The 20,434-nt window shown below is 38.2% G+C and overlaps 1 protein-coding gene across 5 annotated transcripts in view; it reads right to left on the reverse strand.

The window, feature by feature from the left end:
• fnbp1b (formin binding protein 1b) overlaps positions 1 to 18,386 on the reverse strand; it is a 60,799-nt gene extending 42,413 nt beyond the window's left edge. For 2 of the 5 annotated variants that reach the window (XM_016271291.1, XM_016271288.1), the window contains exon 1: positions 18,204 to 18,385. In XM_016271291.1, coding sequence (XP_016126777.1) covers positions 18,204 to 18,347 — 144 coding nt within the window. In that variant the 5' untranslated portion in view covers positions 18,348 to 18,385. Of the gene's footprint in view, positions 1 to 18,203 lie in introns of all 5 variants that reach the window. The other 3 variants (XM_016271289.1, XM_016271292.1, XM_016271293.1) reach the window with 3 other exon arrangements.
• Positions 18,387 to 20,434: the final 2,048 nt, after the last annotated feature.

Here is a 20,434-nt window from a genome sequence, read left to right on the forward strand (position 1 = left end):
GTTTCCAGGATACTTAAATACTAAAAAAAATAATAATAATTGTGATCCAACCACTTAAAACACATTCAGAAATGCATGTGCCCACATTAAGTTTGCAGTGCTAGAGTTACTGGCCCTGAAAGTTTTATTAATATCTTGTGTTGTGGTCATCTATTGATGATTGCATACAGGTTTGATGAGGTGTGTGTAGGGTTTTAATTTTCCATTTCCAGATGATTTCCAGAAAAAAGGGCTTTACAACACACAAACACACCACAGACATGAGTCCTATTAGCAGATGCACTCAATTGTCACACCTCAGCTAACACCGATCACACATTTGAGACGTGACGGGCTCAGTTTAAGAGCCTGCTGCATGCTGGGTAAAATATGACAGAAAATACTTAGACTTGTTCATTTAACTGATCCAATATCGGTATCTGACAAGCAAGAAATCCTATATACTGCACCAACAACTTATGAAGCATATGTAATTGAATTGTACAAAAACAACCCCAAAAACGCTATACATAATGAAACACAACAGTAAGTTCTTGCTAATGTCCCTCTAAATTACTCAAATCACATGACTGTGGATAATAAATGTTCCAGATAGAGCCAAAACTTATTTTAAATCAACTGTCATAAAAGAACCTGTTGTAAGTTGTATGAATGTCTTTCTTCTGTTGAACACAATTAGACTTTCTGAAGAATTTAGATAACCAAACAGTTGTTGGTCTCCACAGACTTGCATAGTATTTTTTTCTTTCCAGAAGAAAGAAACTCATCCCTTTAAGTTCTACAAAGATCGAAACCCAAAAATCAAAACACTTACGAACCTATAATGAAATGAAGAACTTTTTAGATTTCTAAAAACCATACAGCAACTCTAAAATCCTAAAATGTCCCCTGATAACAGTACTTGCATTTGCATACTGTGTTCCATGTCTTCTGAAGTAATATGATATGAATATGAGTGAGGAACAGAATGAAATTTTGTAAAAAACTTTTACCATTTTTATGCAAAAAAAAAAAAAGTGTTATTATTAAACACTCCCCAAACAAATTGTATGGACTACTTTAATGATTTCTTTATTTCCTTTTTTTGGTCACTATAAATGATCATTATATGAAAAGAACTGCATCCTACTTTTGTGTCAAAAAAAATAACAGCATTTGGAATGACATCAGGTTGAGTAAACGACGACTGAAATTTCATTTCTTTGCTGAAATCTTTACAGTGCACAATACAATCAGATCATTAACTTTACTTGACACATTAGACAGAATCTACCCTAAGTTCAACACGTAAATGGTATCGTACTGTAGTATCGCTTCGATCACCTTCGTTTGACTCCAGCATCCCCCCATTTTCTCTTCAACCATCTCGAAGTCTGAAGAATTCAGTCAGATAATCCCTCCCTCCATCTGTACGAGCGTTAGACGCACAAGACCATTTCACATTGTCCTTATGAAAGAAGACGCTACTCTTCAATTCCTGTTCGTGCAAACTGTCCGCATGCATTCAGCCAGCAGACAGGATGAACGTTCAAACCTTGTGTGTTTGTGCACACACAGACACAGGATGTACATGTGGGTGATGGTCTAGGTTTCTGCACTCCACATTATAACTTTCAGTCTATTATTTAAAGGTACAGTTCAACGAAAATGAAAATTTGGTCATTAGTTACTCACCATCATGTCGTTCCAAAACAATATGAATTGTTTTAATCTGAACAAACCAAAAGCTATGCAGTAAAAAAGTCCAAACAACGTGCATGCTATGTCTTCTGAAGTAACATGTGCGAGGAATAGACTGAAATTTTGTAAACAATTTAATGCAAAACATTATTAACACAAAACATATGGACTACGTTTATGATATCTTTATTTGTGTTTTTCTGTTTTGCAGTCCCTATAAATGATCAATATATGTAAAGAACCGCATGGAAATCTTTTAAAATTCCTACTTTTGTGTTCCATGGAAAAAATAACAGCATTTAAGTTGGAACGACACAAGGGTGAGTAAACAATGACTGAATTTTAATTTCTGGTGAGGCTAGTAAAACTACCAATGGAAGAATACGGTGCCAAAGTCCCCTGTCAGCATCTGGGTAATTCAAATGACCTAATACGATTAGCCGGCCTCATTTAAACACAGATTGCCTCCTCTTACACAACACAGTCTCTAGTCCACACAAGAAACACTAGAAGAGCAGCAGACACCCAGCAGCTGAAGTTTTAAAGAGGGCAATTTTAAAATCTGCTGTATGTTCGCATACAATCTTGAGGTTGTTATCAGTGAGATGGTGTATTATGTGACAAACGGATGCTTGGCTGTCTGACATTTTCAGCAATGCAAACATGTTTATGAGGCGCAACAAGTGCAAGAGGAATCTAGACTAGCTCTATGAAAGCCAAAGTCCCCGTGTTTGAAACCGCTACCAGAAGTAAAGACGCTTTGTGTCGCTGTTCACAAGGACAGATTTTGCTATTCTCGAGGCGACAAAGTATTAAAAACATCAAAACTTGACGTCACCTTTGAAGGGACGTCCTATATGGAACATTTCTTTACAAAGGGACTAATAAGAATAGTCTGAATGTACTTTTGGCTCAGTTGGTTTAACATTAAAATAAAGGTTAGGGTTGGTATAATCCAATTTACATGTGCAGTTATATATTTAGCAGACACTCGCATCCAAAGTGACTCAAAAATGAGGAACACTACAACAAAAGCGGCTCATCCTAGAAAAATAACCATAAAAAGTAAAAGTATAGTGTTATAAATGAAAAGTTAATACTATTAAAACTCTATATAATACGTTTTTTGGTGCAGTAATGCAACACAAAAGCATTAGCATATTCATTTACCCTCTGAGTCGACAATATTTTAGTCCATGGTTCTTTGAATGATGAAGAGGCCCCCATCTCCACTGTGCCCAAACCAGTTCTAAAATCAAAACCAGGACCAAGACTGCCTGCCCGGTTTAAACCAGCACAATTCTCCGGTCAAAACCAGTCCGTCCGCCAGTATCAATTGCTGATTCCAGTGTTATAATGGTGGATTATAATCCAGATTCTGTCTCTATCCACAGATTAAACCCCCCAAACCAGCATAAAGCAGACTCCACATCTGGAGCTGATCCAATGAGCGTCTGGGCACCAGATTTACAGCAGTTCAGTAGTTCTATTTCTTTATTCAAGCCTGACATTAGCGACGACCAAAGAGCACCAGATAGATCCAGCACAGCTCTCGCAAGCAAGTAATACACTACCTGATGAGGCATTTACATTCATATTTACATCCAGGCATTTAGCAGAACTTTCTATTTAAAGTGGCATACAAATGAGGAACAAAACAACAATAGGCGATTCACAACATAAGCGTTTCGGCGCCTACAATTTAGGTTCTGAAGTTTTTAAGCATTAAAATGTTTTGGTTTGGTTGTGCAAATGTTAAAATCCTAGTTTCTTAATGTAAGTCTTAATCTGTCAATGTGATTGTGTTAAAGTTACATAACAAACATAGTATAATGAAGTCATTTGTAACAATTTAATATTATGGGAACGTTAGCTTGTAATGGTTATTGAATATATAAATACTGTTTAAAAATATAGTAAGTTTACAATTATTACAAATTGTAGTCCATTACAAATTACATAACGGAAATTGTAGTTAGTAACATAATCTGTTGGATTACACATAAGTAATGTGTTCTGAGTACTTTTGGATTACTTTTAGATTACTTTTGATCTAACTCATAAGAAAATATTTTCCATTCTTTATCATCAGCATCAAAAAGTGCATTAAGGTCAACCCATAGGAAAAATGTATTGCTCAGTGGTTGCTTTTCCTAAGCTCAGGAGACTTAGATGAGATGAGATTCTCATATATCTCTCATTTTAGTATCAACAGCATTTCAGATATTACTCCTAAAATTCCTTAGGAGATCAAGACTCCATTATAGGAATATTTTATTGCTCAGTGGTTGCTCTTGCGACTTAGTTGTGATTCTCATGTATTTCTCATTTTAGTCTCAACAGTGTCTCAGATGTTTCTCCTAAAAATCCTAAGAAGAAATAAAAGTAGACACAACTGAGACATGAGAAAGTTCTGAAAGAAAGGAATCCAAAATGACAATGGGAGAGAAACGTGTGAGAAACATGAGAGATCTCTTTATTGTCTTGCTGTAATCTCTTGCAAGACTCCATTATTAAAATGTTTTACTGCTCAGAGGTTGCTTTTTTTATTGCAATGGGGTTTTTCACCTTTAATGGTCAGGACAGTAGGAGTAGAGACAGGAAACAACTGGACAGGTGAGAATTGAACAGAAGCAGGAAAGAACCTTTAGCTGGGATTCAAACCCATGTTGTCTAAGGTGCAGTTGTGCCTTCATATTGATGTGCTGCCCGCAAGGCTATGGTTCTACGCTCAGGATCCTAAGGGGTGATTCTCTTATATGTCTCATTGAGATATCAGCTTTGTCTTAAAACGTCTTCAGTTTTATTTTAGGAGAAACGTTAAACTTTTACTAATATTGTAAATACTAAAACTATCATTTAAATAGCATTAAACATTTCAGAATATCAATATTACTATTACTAATATTACTAGTTTAAATGTTTAAATTTATCTTCAATGTCCAGCATTGCATACACCACATTTTCTAAACACACTAGAAAGGACTTACAAGTGCAAGATATTTAGTATAAGAGCAATACCTTTTTTTAACAAATGTAACACTAGTGCACCAGGGTTTTTTTTGCTTTGTTTAGTATTACAATTTTGTCTTATACAGCCCATTTTTGCATGTCTGTAAATATAGGTTATGGCTTCCTCTGTTAAATCACTGTGCAATAAAACACTGTCTACATAAAACAACTTCAAATATGACAATGCATGTATTGTCTTTGATTGAAATTGTGTAGATAAATGACATTGAAGCTAACCAGAGGGAAGAAAAATAAAATAAAAAAAGAGATCTTTTTACCATTTCAAATATTTCTCCTAGACATAAATGAAGTTACCTTAAGATTGAATGGAAACTTTTGCTTGAGTCTCCTGCGTCTCAAACTTGTCTCCTGAGACAAAAACTCTGAACTCTCTCACAATGGTCTTCTTTAAAGCTTTAGAAGAGATCTCAACAACATCACACACTGTGTTCAGGTATTTCTCCTTAGCTAGACTCTGGATCTCTCACATTTGTCTCTTTTAAAGCTTTAGAAGAGATCTCAACATCATCACACACTGTGTTCAGATTTTTCTCCTACACTAAAGACTCGTGAGCTCTCACATTTGTCTCCTCTAAATTTCAGAAGTGATCACAATAACTTTACAAAGTGTACACCAAGTCAAATGCCTCAATATGAGCTCAAACCTTTCTTCCATATATGTATTAATAATCAAGACTGAGTCATAAGCCATTTATGTGCCTTTCAGCAAAGAATGAAACCCCCAGATTATTTAGCTAAAGAGAAAAATCTGAACACAGTGTGTGATGTTGTTGAGATCTCTTTTAAAGCTTTAAAGTAGACCATTGTGAGATTGTTAGAGTTTTTGTCTCAGGAGACAAGTTTGAGAAGCAGGAGACTCAAGCAAAAATCTCCATTCGATCTTAAAGTAACCTAATTTCTGTCTAGGAGAAATATTTGAGATGTTAAAGAGATCTCACTTTTGATTTTTCTTTCCTATGGGAAGGTTTCCCATACTGGGGTTCGTGAGGTCATGAAAAGCTAATAATTAATTTAATTAAAATGTCAAATTGAACTAATTGTGGTCTTTCCACTTTCTGTGTAATTATAGTCACCTGACTAGTGGCTGGTGTGTGCAGGTCCATAAAACTGGAAGACCTTCCAAAAGCATATAAGCAGTAGGATTTTTTTAGAAAGGGAAAACTGCAATTGTGTAAATAATATGTAATCATGTAATCTACAAAAAGTAACTGTAATATGATTATGAGCACTTTAAAATGTAATACAGTCTAATTTTAAGTACTTAAATTTTTGTAATCTGATTATGTAATCCAGATTACATTTAGTCAGTTACTACCCAACACTGGTTGTATCATCCTAAAAGAATATTAGGAGCAATTATTATGGCAATAAATCTTTCCACTTTTACAAGGACATTCTTAATGTTCCCCTCAAAATACTGGGACTTATTTAAACGCAAATGTGTAAAACTATCCTTATAGTTCATAAATCCATTCCTACATAACCTGTTGCGTCAAATTACAATTAACAATTTAAAAAGAAACAATTTAAGATCACATATGAATGACAATAATACTTCAAATTATTTTCAAAGAAGTTTCATGAATTAGGCCCAATTAGCAAATTTCGGCTCCAACGGACATTCAAACAATGCTGCACCAGGACTGTTTCCTCCAAACACTGTGAGAACATTTATTAAATACTATTAACATGATATGGAATGTTTGTTCATAACATTTTCACAATGTTTACATTGTAACGTTCTCTGTTAGGGGGTAGAGGTGATGGAGTCATTATATCCGCTGTACTCTCTAGAGTGGTGACAGCGAGTTGGCGTGGATTAATGAGGGTCACGAAGGGCCACCAGCTGACCCTGAACAGATTGCAAAGCACCTGCATCCGCTGTGAACTCGTTTACTGGATGGAAACGAGGGATCGAGCGGAGACTGAGCACACATGCATGCTCGGCTGTAGGCGTCTGAGCTGCATGCATGTAAAATTCAAAACTCTGCCAGGTGGTGACTGAGCAACTGGAGGGAAAAATGGAAAGAATGACTCAGAGTGAGAGAGAGAAAGAAAGGAATTTAAAAGACGTCTGATATTTAAAACCCTCCTGGTGACTTTTATCCATAATACAAACAAACACAAGCACACTTTCATGCGTGCACATACCTAAAAGGTTAGTTATTATTTACATACTCATGACTTGGAATATATTGCAGTCATATGGACTACTAAGTGATTACAAGAAGCCAACTGCATAGCAACTACCAAGAAAAAACAGTAATCACCCTTTCTTTCGTGGTCGCTATGCCATTGGTAGGGTGTTCTTGGAGGTTGCCTTGCAGTTCCTAGTAACAACTGCATAGCCACTAGGGCTGCACGATAAATCGCATGCGATATTTAATGCACATCTTGTCAATAAAGCCGGTTCTGTAATCAGCGGTAAATCTCCATCACGTGTGTGCTTTCACATGGAGCAGCATTTACTACACAGAGCCGTTGTTCACTGACAAGCTGCGCAAAACCACGATCATATTTTGCGCATTTTTTGTGCAGCTTGTCTGTGAACAATGGCTCTGTGTAGTAAATGCTGCTCCATTTGAAAGCACGCACGTGATGGAGATTTACCGCTGATTACAGAACCAACTTTACTGACAAGATGCGCATTAAATATCGCATGCGATTTATCGTGCAGCCCTAATAGCCACTACCCAGAAAACCCAGTAAGCGCCTTCGTAGAAACAACCCAGAATGCCCTAGGAACTGCATAGCAACCTCTCAGAATACCCTAACAACCAGAAATGTCTACTAAACACCTATTAATGTCCAAGCAACCACCCAGAACACCCTAGCAACTGCATAGCAACCATACAGGAAGTTGCTTGCGTCTTCTGGGCGCTTACTGGGTTTTCTGGGTAGTGGCTATTCAGTTGCTAAGGTATTCTGGGTGGTTGTCGTGCAGTTCCTACTAGCAACAAACACCCAACAACTGCAAAGCAACCACACAGAATGTCCTAGTAACTGCATAACAACCCATCAGAATGCCCTAACAACTGCATAGCAACCACCCAGAAACTTTGATTACTGGGTTTTTTTTCTGAATGGCTGCTATGCAGTTTTGGGTGGTGGCAAAAATGACTAAAAATGCTGTATTATTCATGCCAGGTCAGTAGCTGGCGATGTCACATTCACATTCCTATAGACTAAACACATAATATGTGTGTGCATGACTTCACCATTTTTACAAATTTGCACTTTTGTAGTTTGATAATGGAGATGACAACAACATCGTTTCCAAAACTTGCAATCTAAAACCCATTTTCAAATGTTTGCCTTTTTAGGCCCCTGAAACGCTGTTGTCATGTAAGTGTACCGCCAAAACACATAAAAACTGTGTCATGTAAACGGCCCCTAAGGTGCACTATTCCTTTAAAAACAGAAATGCACTACTATGATCAATGTGATAATGTCATCATAGATTCTGAATCAAAAATGAGGTCATACTCTAGTCTATATATATGGAAGAAACAACAATTTTTCATAATAATTATTCTTGTGATCATGGCAGAATGCTGTAATTCAGCCTGAAATAAAACACACACAACTGCACAAAATCATGAGCATGGGAATAGCTGTACGACACATATTCCATCATCCAGAAACACATGCACACACGCCACCTCTCTCTCTCTATAAATAGGCACTGTGTGCTCTGATGGGACACCCAGAAATCCTAGAGTTCACTCATCTCTCATGAACTCATTAAATCCAAAGACTCTGAAGAGCAGAGAACAAGTCAGACACTGAGATCCTGTCTGTAAACATAGGAGAGCTGACAACCATCACTATTGCACAAGTATTACACTTAAAGGGGAGGTCTAATGCTATTTCATGCATTCTGACTTATTTACACTGTTAAAGAGTTGGATGCTAAACATAGCCAAAGTTTCAAAAAACGGGTTGGACATATGATAGAGTATTTCTGTGCCAAATACACTTTTTCAGGGTTCGTATAAGTTTCGGAAAGTTTTTTTTATGGCTCTTCATGACGTCATGAAGTGTGGAACTCCTTTAATGGGCACTTCTCCCAGAAGAGAGCGCGCACACATCAACCAGAGCGAGAGCAAGAGCAGCCCATCAACTTGCTTCATTCGGGTTATGGAAGTCTTCGGCAGCGCTGCACAGGACTTGCTCGAGAAGGATTTGCCATTTTGTTTTTAGACCACAAAATTAACAATGTCACCAAAGAAGTGTGTTTTTGGTTGTGAGGGAAAGATAACCTTGTTCAGCTTCCCAAAGAACCCAGCGTTAAGGGAACAATGATGCAGTTTGTTTGTTTGTTCCCGGCATTTCGGTGACGAATGTTTTACCCAGAACACTCTAGTAAGCACCTACCAATACCCAAGCAACTAACCCCACCCTAGCAACTGCATAGCAACTACCATGAAAAACCAGTAATCACCCTTTCTGGGTGGTTGCTATGCAGGTGGTTGCTATGGAAGCCACCCAAAAAGCCCTAGTAACTGCATATCAACCCCTCAGAATGCCCTAGCAACTGCATAGCAATCACCTAGAATGCCCTAGCAACCACATAGGAAACACCCTGATCACTCTAGTAAGCACCTATCAATGCCCAAGCAACCACCCAGAACACCCTAGCAAATACATAGCAACCATCCAGAAAAAAAACAGTAATCAGTTTTGCTATACAGTTGCTAGGTTTGCTATACAGTTGCTAGGGTGTTCTGGGTGACTGCTAATGCTATGCAGCTCCTAAAATCTAGCATCTGCATAGCAACCACCCAAAATGCCCTAGCAACTGCATAGCAACCCTTAGAATGCCCTAGCAACTGCATCCAGAAAAAAAACACAGTAATCAATCACAACCTAACCTAACAACCACCCAGAACACCCACTTATCAATGCCCTAGAAACCATTTACAGAAAATACTGAAATTAAAGTGACAAAAAGATTCTTAATGCTTTTCACACTGTTTTGAGTAGACTTTATGTGAATTTAATTTGGTTTTACAGTAGAAACTATTACTGTAGTAAGGTATTCTGGTGGAAACTGTACATTTTTGTAAGAGATTTTCTGACATTTCTGAAATCAGTAAATGTGTTTTTAATTTAGCTTCCTGCTATGAACTCAACAAACTCTCAACATCCACACAACATGATTCAGTCTCCATCATTGTGAAATCTGGCCTTAATTTAGCCAGAGAGACCAGCTTTATCAGGCTTCTGCTTTGGTACTTTGGGACGGGCCAATTAACCGCTACACTAATGAAGAACTCCACTCATTTCCACAAATAACATAGAGAGAGAGAGAGAGAGAAGAAATGCTAAATATATCACTGATGAGACTAAACTAAACAAGAATGCAAACCTTACACATCTGGAGCTGAAATTATAAGCCCAAACTACAGACCTCAGATCAGTCTGCTGCTTTGTCTCAGGTGCAATATGGGTAATAAGAACAGGGTCATCTGATCCCAAGTCAGTATTTCTTCTAAAATTGGCCAAACATGCACAAGACCATTGCAGACAAAGTTTATTACATTTACATTTTTTTATTTATTTAATTATTTTGGAGAATAAAATGTCGTAGTGGTCTGTGTGGTGTCACTTTGAAATGAGTAAATAGGCCAACACTTTTTGTATAAATAGTGAGGGGCACATGATGGTCACTTCTAGGAAGTAAAAAATAATAATAATAATAATAATGGACATTTCAAGAAAGTTATAGATAAATAAATAAATAGTGAAGAATACCTATACCTCTAGAAAGTTAAAAAAATAAATAAATACATATGATGCTAATTTCTACGAAATAAAATAAATAGTACAGGGTACATATAATATGATAATTTAGGAAGTTAAAATAAAATAATAAAATGGAAGTCAACCATTTTCTGCTCATTAGGAAACAGGAAATGTAGGTCTATGTGAGTTTTCAGTTCGTTCACCAAAATGATTCGTTCAGATTCGTTCACTGATTCGTTCAGTGACCCTTTCTTCATATTACATAAATACGCCAACAGGTGGCGAAAAAGTCTTATGTGTTATGTCTTAAAGGGGTCATATGACACGATTTCAATTGTTCCTTTCTCTTTGGAGTGTTACAAGCTCTTGGTGCATAAAGAAGATCTGTAAAGTTGCAAAGACTAAAGTCTCAAAACCAAAGAGATATTCTTTATAAAAGTTAAGAGTTAACCACACCTACCTAAAACGGCTCATTCTAACACGCCCCCACATACCTACGTCACGATCTGGGAAGATTTGTATAACGCCGCCCAAATGTTCACACAAAGAAAGAAGGTGTAACTTTTATTCTCACTGTAGTATTGTTGACGCTGCAGCCATGTCCTGAAGACGCTGTGTGCTTCGTTGTGAAAGCGAAACTACTTTGTTTGGTCTTCCAAAAGAGGACGATATCCGCTTCGTCATGCCTAGAGCTGATCCGTGCTGGTCGCTTAGGGAATACATCAACTTTCACCGTGGACAAAGCGGAGTCCAGCCCGCCTCAGCTCACTCTATCCTGGCCTTAGCGCACGCTAAGCCGGGGCTTCCCCTCACGCTAGGCCGCTGTGTTTTTCGTTGCCACTGATGATTCATCATCATAACATTTCCGTCTCACGCTTGAGGTATTCGGCCAATCACAACGCATTGGATAGCTGGCCAATCACAGCACACCTTGCTCTTCAGAACGATGAGCTTTGTAAAAATCGATGCGTTTCAAAAAGGCGGGGCATAGAGGAGAAACAATAATGTACAGTATGTGGAAAATAATGTGTTTTTTGAACTTTAAACCGCATAAACACATTTCATTACACCAAATACACAAAATAATGCTCTTTTTAGCAGCATCATATGACCCCTTTAAGTCAACAAACGTATTAACTTGTTACAAAAAACTGATTTGGCTTTATTAAAATGTGTGCATAATCTACTCATTAAATAAATAAAGTCTAAATAAGTTGTTCAGATGACCAAAGCACAAGGTTTTACATTTTTACATAAACATCTTATTTGTTTGGTCAGACATTTACACATTCATAAATCGGGGATTAAACGTGGCGTTATGTTCTGTATGCTAAATATGAATATATAAACAAGCGTATGTGCACAGTACCTATAACTGCACTTTGCATCCGCCTTCTGCTGATTGCTGATCGAGATTGACATGCTAGATATGCACCAGTTCATTCAACTCGTTCACGAACGAGAAGATCTCTCGATCTCGTTCAGACTCAAATGAAACTCGTTCAGTGAAGGGCGTATTCGTTCACTACATTCAACTAATCACATGCTCCGTCACATCTCATACTCGAAGGCTATTGGCTCGAGATTTAGTCATTCTTTGACAGGATGAAACAGTTCAGAGCTACCCGGTTCAACAAGCTGCGCATGCGCTGCTAATAGTGCCGCGCTGCTATGGAGGGAGGAATTTCAGTGAACGAGAAATATGAGTCAATGGATTACGTGAACGAGAACGATTCGTTCACCTAAAAGATTCGTTCAAAAAGAACGATTTGTTCACGAACGTAACATCACTAAGCAGTAGAGAGTTACTTGTGTACCCTCTGTACTGTCAATCAACCAAAAAATGTCTAAAAGTCTTTGTTGTGAGCTTTTTATTTAATTACCAACTAAAGGAAAGTTCCCAAAACTCCAAACACACTCACACATCAAGGGTTCTGTTTCTGTTCATCAGTTGACACCATGAAACCGAAAAACACCATGAAACACCATCAACATGAAATTCCCCCCCAAAAAAACACTCATATACAAAGTCTGAGTCACACAAGTAAACAAATAACTGTAAAAACTGATTGGAGGGAACAGAAAGTGAACAGCATCATACACATTATCAAAGGCTGGTTCACAACATTAATCTAACCATACCAACATGGTTAACATGGTTTTCGTTTTTGCATGCAACAAACCAAAAAGTCCAATTAGGCTTGACAGTTTCAGCACACACACGTTTACATGCAACCGAATAATCTGTTTGATGGCTCAATCAGAATGAAAAGCTGAATGTAAACACCTCAATCCATCCTATTGAGCTTGATCCAAATTAAATTTTGATTGTATTGGAAGGGCTGGTCAATAGGAACCCAACTATTTGTGAAAATCAACTATTTTCTCATTCGGATTGAAAAATATGTTCTGCACTTATGTTTACATACAATTTACTTCATGAACGTATGCATGTTTACTTCCGTCTTACAAACTGTTCATTGTGAATAAATTGCTATGCGGTGTATAGCATGTTGCCATGCAGTCGCTAGGATGAAATCGTTGATAGTGCGTTGCTATGCGGTTGCTGGGGTGATCTGAATGTTGATAGTGCATTGCTATATGATTTCTGGGGTGATTAAGGGGTTGATAGTGCGTTGCTATGCGGTTGCTGGGATGATTAAGGGGTTGATAGTGCGTTGCTATGCGGTTGCTGGGGTAATCTGAGTGGTTGATGATGTGTTGCTATATGGTTGCTGGAATGATCTAAGTGGTTAATTGTCAGTAATTAGTAGCTGAATATGTACTAAATATTTACTAAAAAAAACACTTCTGACAGCTGTTTTTAGATCATTTTCATCGTTAGATCATCGTTTTTAGGTCATCAAATGCAAAAATGACAGTGTTATACTCACAGTGAAGTCATCGCACATAAGTTTTGCTCGAAATACAAGAACTGCACGTGTAAACAAATATGTGAATCGGATTTCAAAAATAGGATTCATTCATATAAGCAGAACATTCAGAATCTGAAATTGGAATTGGAAAATTAGTGCTTGTAAACAGCTATTGTGCATTATGAGTGTGCTTGGTAGGGTTTTCAATCGTCATGAGATGTTTTGAAGTTATGCTAATTGTAGAAAATAGAAGCGTCTCTCTCTTCGTTCAATAGCCTCTGTTCATTGTGGCTGGCACTTGTAGGCGGTTTGCATTCAGAGAGAAATATTTGTGTGAGATGTTGAGCAATTTGTGTGTTTCTATGTGTGTTTGTGTTTGTGTGTGAGATTGTGTGTGTTTGTGCGAAAGCCAGTCCATTGGTCTTTCACACAGGGTCTTTGTGCTTGAAAAAAAGGCAGAACAGAGCTACTGTAACCTCTTGGTCATGATACACAGAAGGGTCACACACACTTGGATGGTCCTATCACCAACATTTGTCTTTGTGACATGAAAACATCCAACATGAACTTAAACGTCTTCTCTACACACAGTAGGGCATCATAACAAGTACACTGCTCTGAAATAGCCCATCGATTTAAAACGCCCAAGAGAACATCACCACAACCGCTCCATAAACACTGCTAGAATCATAAGTCTCAAATGCTAACATAAAAATCCCTTTCCACTACTGAGAGAAGGTCTCAGATGTTCATAAATGCACACAAATGCACAAAAAACGGGGGGCTTTTAGACTTCTAAAGCTACCACTTGTTGCCAAGTAGTTCTGAGCAGTTGCAATGGGTATTCTGAGTGTTGCTATGAGGTTGCTAGGGGCGGGCAATATGAATAGTGGATATTGCACTACTGGGGTGATCTGAGTGCTTGATAGCGCGTTGCTATGCGGTTGCTGGGGTGATCTGAGTGCTTGATAGCGCGTTGCTATGCGGTTGCTGGGGTGATCTGAGTGCTTGATAGTGTGTTGCTATGCAGTTGCTGTAAGACAGTGATTTTAGTATGTTACTATATGGTTGCTAGAGTGTTTCTCTGCTGTGCTTTTTGGTTGCTAGGGTTTCTCTAACTGTATTCAGAGAGATAGAGAGAGAACAGCATGAAAGTGATTTGCATTTTTACGCATTTCCTGATGCAGAAGCTTCAGTTCTCAAAAACAGTAAATGAAGTGGTTTTGGGTGGAGTACCATCTGTCTGTCACATTCAAAGTCCCACCCACAAGTGACAGCTGGAATTTGAGTCACTTTGACTGGAAGGATGACACACACATACTCTCATGTTCATTCTGTGTGATCTCAGCAACACAAACTCACTTTCTAGCTTTGCTAATGTGTGCTGGAAACTCAAGAGTCCAAGCTGACACAAGACAAACCACCCTGGTAACTAGCCTCCAAGAACAGTGATGAAGTTCACTAAGATCACAATTCATCCACACCGATCTATCAGAATCAAATTCACTGATTAATAATTAATTAGTCATTGTCAATTAATCCTTCATTGAAGCTTATGTGTCAATTTTGGTACTAGAAAAACCTACACAAACCAGTGAAACCTTTCCATTAGCTAATATCATAGAGTTACAAACTTATGTGACTTTAAAGGTGACATATTATGCCCCTTTTTACAATATGTAATTTAAGTCTCAGGAGTCCCCAGAATGTAACTGTGAAGTTTTAGCTCAAAATACCCCACAGATCATTTATTCTATCATTTTGAAAATGCCTATTATGGGCCCTATCATACACCCAGAGCAATGCGGCACAAGGCGCGGCGCAAGTGTTTTTGCTAGTTTCAGCCCCACACAGTTCTCCTTTTCCCGTCCTGCGCCTTGTTGTTTAAATAGCAAATGCATTCGTGCCCATTTGTGCGCTCATGGGCGTGCTGGTCTAAAAAAGAGGTGTGTTCAGGCCAAGCGGCAACCTCCCGCTCTCTCTCGTGAAGCCAACACGGAAGTGACTTAAACTGTAATTCATCAACTGGCCGCTAGAGGCTGGCTGCAAAAGGGAATCAATCCCATAGACTCCCCATGTTAAAATGCCCAAATTTACAGCAGAAAAAAACATGTTTACATCCTGGTTCAAAAAATGATTTTGGTCTATATAGCTAATTTTGCCCTTCATGACAACTGTGAGGGGGGTGAATTTTTTTATAACTCATCCGTTTAAATTATATGAAGCCTTAAAGTTCTGCATAATTAAGGGCGTGGCTTGAGTGACAGGTGGATTGTCGCTGCTGTCACCACCGTCGAGCTAGGTGGGCGTGGCTTCAGCAACCTGCTCCCGCCTCTTTGCCCATTTTCGATTAAGTGTTGCTATGAGGTTGCTAGGGGCGGGCAATATGAATAGTGGATATTGCACTACTGGGGTGATCTGAGTGCTTGATAGCGCGTTGCTATGCGGTTGCTGGGGTGATCTGAGTGCTTGATAGTGTGTTGCTATGCAGTTGCTGTAAGACAGTGATTTTAGTATGTTACTATATGGTTGCTAGAGTGTTTCTCTGCTGTGCTTTTTGGTTGCTAGGGTTTCTCTAACTGTATTCAGAGAGATAGAGAGAGAACAGCATGAAAGTGATTTGCATTTTTACGCATTTCCTGATGCAGAAGCTTCAGTTCTCAAAAACAGTAAATGAAGTGGTTTTGGGTGGAGTACCATCTGTCTGTCACATTCAAAGTCCCACCCACAAGTGACAGCTGGAATTTGAGTCACTTTGACTGGAAGGATGACACACACATACTCTCATGTTCATTCTGTGTGATCTCAGCAACACAAACTCACTTTCTAGCTTTGCTAATGTGTGCTGGAAACTCAAGAGTCCAAGCTGACACAAGACAAACCACCCTGGTAACTAGCCTCCAAGAACAGTGATGAAGTTCACTAAGATCACAATTCATCCACACCGATCTATCAGAATCAAATTCACTGATTAATAATTAATTAGTCATTGTCAATTAATCCTTCATTGAAGCTTATGTGTCAATTTTGGTACTAGAAAAACCTACACAAACCAGTGAAACCTTTCCATTAGCTAATATCATAGAGTTACAAACTTATGTGACTTTAAAGGTGACATATTATGCCCCTTTTTACAATATGTAATTTAAGTCTCAGGAGTCCCCAGAATGTAACTGTGAAGTTTTAGCTCAAAATACCCCACAGATCATTTATTCTATCATTTTGAAAATGCCTATTATGGGCCCTATCATACACCCAGAGCAATGCGGCACAAGGCGCGGCGCAAGTGTTTTTGCTAGTTTCAGCCCCACACAGTTCTCCTTTTCCCGTCCTGCGCCTTGTTGTTTAAATAGCAAATGCATTCGTGCCCATTTGTGCGCTCATGGGCGTGCTGGTCTAAAAAAGAGGTGTGTTCAGGCCAAGCGGCAACCTCCCGCTCTCTCTCGTGAAGCCAACACGGAAGTGACTTAAACTGTAATTCATCAACTGGCCGCTAGAGGCTGGCTGCAAAAGGGAATCAATCCCATAGACTCCCCATGTTAAAATGCCCAAATTTACAGCAGAAAAAAACATGTTTACATCCTGGTTCAAAAAATGATTTTGGTCTATATAGCTAATTTTGCCCTTCATGACAACTGTGAGGGGGGTGAATTTTTTTATAACTCATCCGTTTAAATTATATGAAGCCTTAAAGTTCTGCATAATTAAGGGCGTGGCTTGAGTGACAGGTGGATTGTCGCTGCTGTCACCACCGTCGAGCTAGGTGGGCGTGGCTTCAGCAACCTGCTCCCGCCTCTTTGCCCATTTTCGATTATCCGGGAGTGACGCGCGGTGAAGCGCTGCCAAGATGGCGACGGCCGGCTCCGCCCACTTTTGCTGTTCGGAAATCTACGGGTGACGTCACGGACACTACGTCCATGTTTTTATACAGTCTATGGTTCAGGTGCATTGTTGGCGCGTTGCTATTTTGAGGAACTGAAAATAGACTGCGCCACTGACCAACTCAAACCTAGTCTAAAGTTTGGTGCAATATTTTTTCTTTGTTATTTATAGAGCGCAGTTAGTAATATGCGCCTATAGGCGGATGGCGCGTACACTTTGCTTATTACACACACAGGGACGCGCAGCTGCACAAAAACATTTTTAAAAATGAAAAATTACATTCCGCCATGTAAATAGTGAACCTGCCATGGCGCAAGCGCAACTGGCTTTTGAAGGGGATGGGAGATGAGACTCTGATTGGTTTATTGCACGTTACACCCAAAAAACACCCATTACTCATTAAGAGAATAGGGACAACCCATTTAGACCATGCGCCTGGGCACGCCGACTTTTTTCCCATCGTTAAACTAACAAAAGTGGATTCGGACACGCCCTGAGTGCACCAGCGCCGTGCACTTTAGACCATGCGCTTAGATCGTTAAAGTTTTATTGTATCCTCATAATAACTCAATATGAATCAATTTTATTTAAAGACACAAAATATTTTTCTTAAGCTTAAAATTAATAGGAAATCAAAAAGTATGAGGAATTTAATTCTTAAAACTGTTTCATGAATCCACTCCCAGGACTCCGACATAAACCCGACTGGACTTTACTGCACAGCTACTTACCAAATAAATAATACTAATTCAATATTTGATTTCAAAATGGTGGAGTGATATGATAGACATAACACTAAGAAATCAGTATCCTAGGACAATGATTAATAATATAGTTTTGAAGCCAACATACAAAATATTTTAACACAGAATGCCACATTTGACCTATCAGAATCAACTATTCCAAAGAGTCATTTAATTGTAAACTATAGTAATTGTATGTCCAGTCTAGTCGTTGAGGGATGCAGTCCCTATGACTACTCACACTACTGAGCATCTTCATCTCCAGTAGCTTCTGCAGGTACTCCTGCAACGGGGTCGGAGAGTCCGGTTCCTCCAGGAACCAGCGGAGCGAACCCACCGACCGCCGTCTGTTTAAGAAATCATACAGCTCTTCATGCATCATCATGAGCGTAACACACAAAAACAGTGCAGCCTGAGAAAATATTATGAGAAACTAAAAAATAGCTACAATTACACGGACAGATCAACAAATAGTCTAAAGAGTTGAGATGAAGGGAAAGAAATGAGTTTCAACTATAAGCCACTGTGGAATGTGGCCGATTACCCATCATGCACTGGGAGATTAACTTTGCTTGATGCCGTTTTTGTTATTAAGCTGATTACCAGCTATAATTCGGCTCAAAGAAACACGCAAACATTGTGAAATTGCATCAACAATGCACTTTCATTCCCACACACCTCCAAAAACCCAATCCCCAGACCGATTTGTGCTACTCAAACACACTTCACTCATTGTTGAAATTCCAGCTTTTATCCATTTTGTATTCCAGCCTAATGATACTTTTTATTACGTTACATAAGACAAGTTCCGACTTCATCTCTGAGTATCTTAAAACTTAGATTTTCACAGGTAATGAAACTCAGAAATGAAACTATGAAGATGTTGTGGGTCATGGCGTGATATTACACACTGCCGGTCAAAAGTTTAGAATAATAAAAAATGTTGAAGTCTCTTCTGCTCACCAAGGCTGCATTTATTTCATCAAACAGTAATATTGTGAAATATTATTACAATTTTAAAAAAGTGTTTTCTATTTGAATATATTTTAAAATGTAATTTATTCCTGTGATGCAAAACTGAATTTTCAGCATCATATTAACCACAGCTGTTTTCAACATTGATAATAATCAGAAATGTTTCTTGAGCAGTAAATCAGCATACTAGAATGATTTCTGAAGGATCATGTGACACTGAAGACTGGAGTTCAACTTTGCATCACAGGAATTAATTGCATTTTAAAATACATTCAAACAGAAAACTGTTTAAATTGTTAAATTGTAATAATATTTCACACTATTACTTTTTCCTTGCCTTGGTGAGCATGAAAACTCAATAGCTTAATATGTCAATGAAATATACACAGACTCTTCCTGTCTAAGCGGGCAGTTCTTGGCCAGAAAAAGCTTCAAATTGGCTTCAAACTTTGACAGTGAAAAGTCTGGCTTGGCAGGACTAGAAGTGACCAGACTTTATGGATTTGGTCTGTCGGCATGCAGATAGCTGGTATCTGTCCTGTCGTCTTCTGGCTTGCCTCTGAAAATACATCTGTATTGAAGGTTGCCCAGCCTTCAGAAAATACAAACAGATAGACAGCTGTTGGAGCATAGTGCACATTTATGTGTGTTTCTTTAACAGTATCACGCTCAGGGAAAACACAGCATGCTTGAATGTGTGTGTGCGAGTGTGTTTAATAGTGACAGAGAAAGTATACCGGGTATGTGAGGTATGTGTGCCAGCAGAAATCTGATACACACTCACCCACACACGTGCTCCATGTGCCAAATACACAGGCACTTTAAAACTTCCTACATGTGTTCTGAACTATTAAAAGGTGAAGAACTTCAATTCAAGGTTTGAAACTCATTTTACTTCCATAATGTGACAGAATTCCAAGTCAAACAGGATATTCAATGAGAATTCCTTTGAGAATTGATTGGATGGATCTCTGTATGAAAAGGCAGTTTGGGGGGAGGGGCTAAAACATAAGGGGGCTCGATGATGTCAGCGGAAAAGCAAAGTCGTTTCAGTGGCGGAGAAAATTAGTAATGTAAGATTCTGAAGACAAACCAGTGTTATTATTGTTAGCGAGAACTAAACCTAAATTTAAAAAAAAAAATGATTATCTGAAATAAAAATAAAACAACTAAACTAACTAAAACTCCCAAACTAAACAAAACTGAAATAAAAATGGCCACAATTTATTATACATTTAGAAAGTTAGTATATAAAACTTGAAACCTTTACTTTTCACTTTAGTCAATCACTTTAATCAAGTTAGTGTTAAATGTTAAATAAACATTTTCAAATGATACCATTCAGTGTTTTAACTAAAATACTAAAACCAAACTAAAAATTACATTGAAACTAAAATCTCACCAAAAAATTAAATAAAATGATATAAAATTAGAAGGAATTCTAAACTAAATTAAAAAGACAAATGTAAAATAATATATAAAAGTAATTAAATTCTA

Source organism: Sinocyclocheilus grahami, unplaced genomic scaffold (genome assembly GCF_001515645.1).
Source record: "Sinocyclocheilus grahami isolate Dianchi unplaced genomic scaffold, SAMN03320097.WGS_v1.1 scaffold61.1, whole genome shotgun sequence".
NCBI lineage: Eukaryota > Metazoa > Chordata > Actinopteri > Cypriniformes > Cyprinidae > Sinocyclocheilus > Sinocyclocheilus grahami.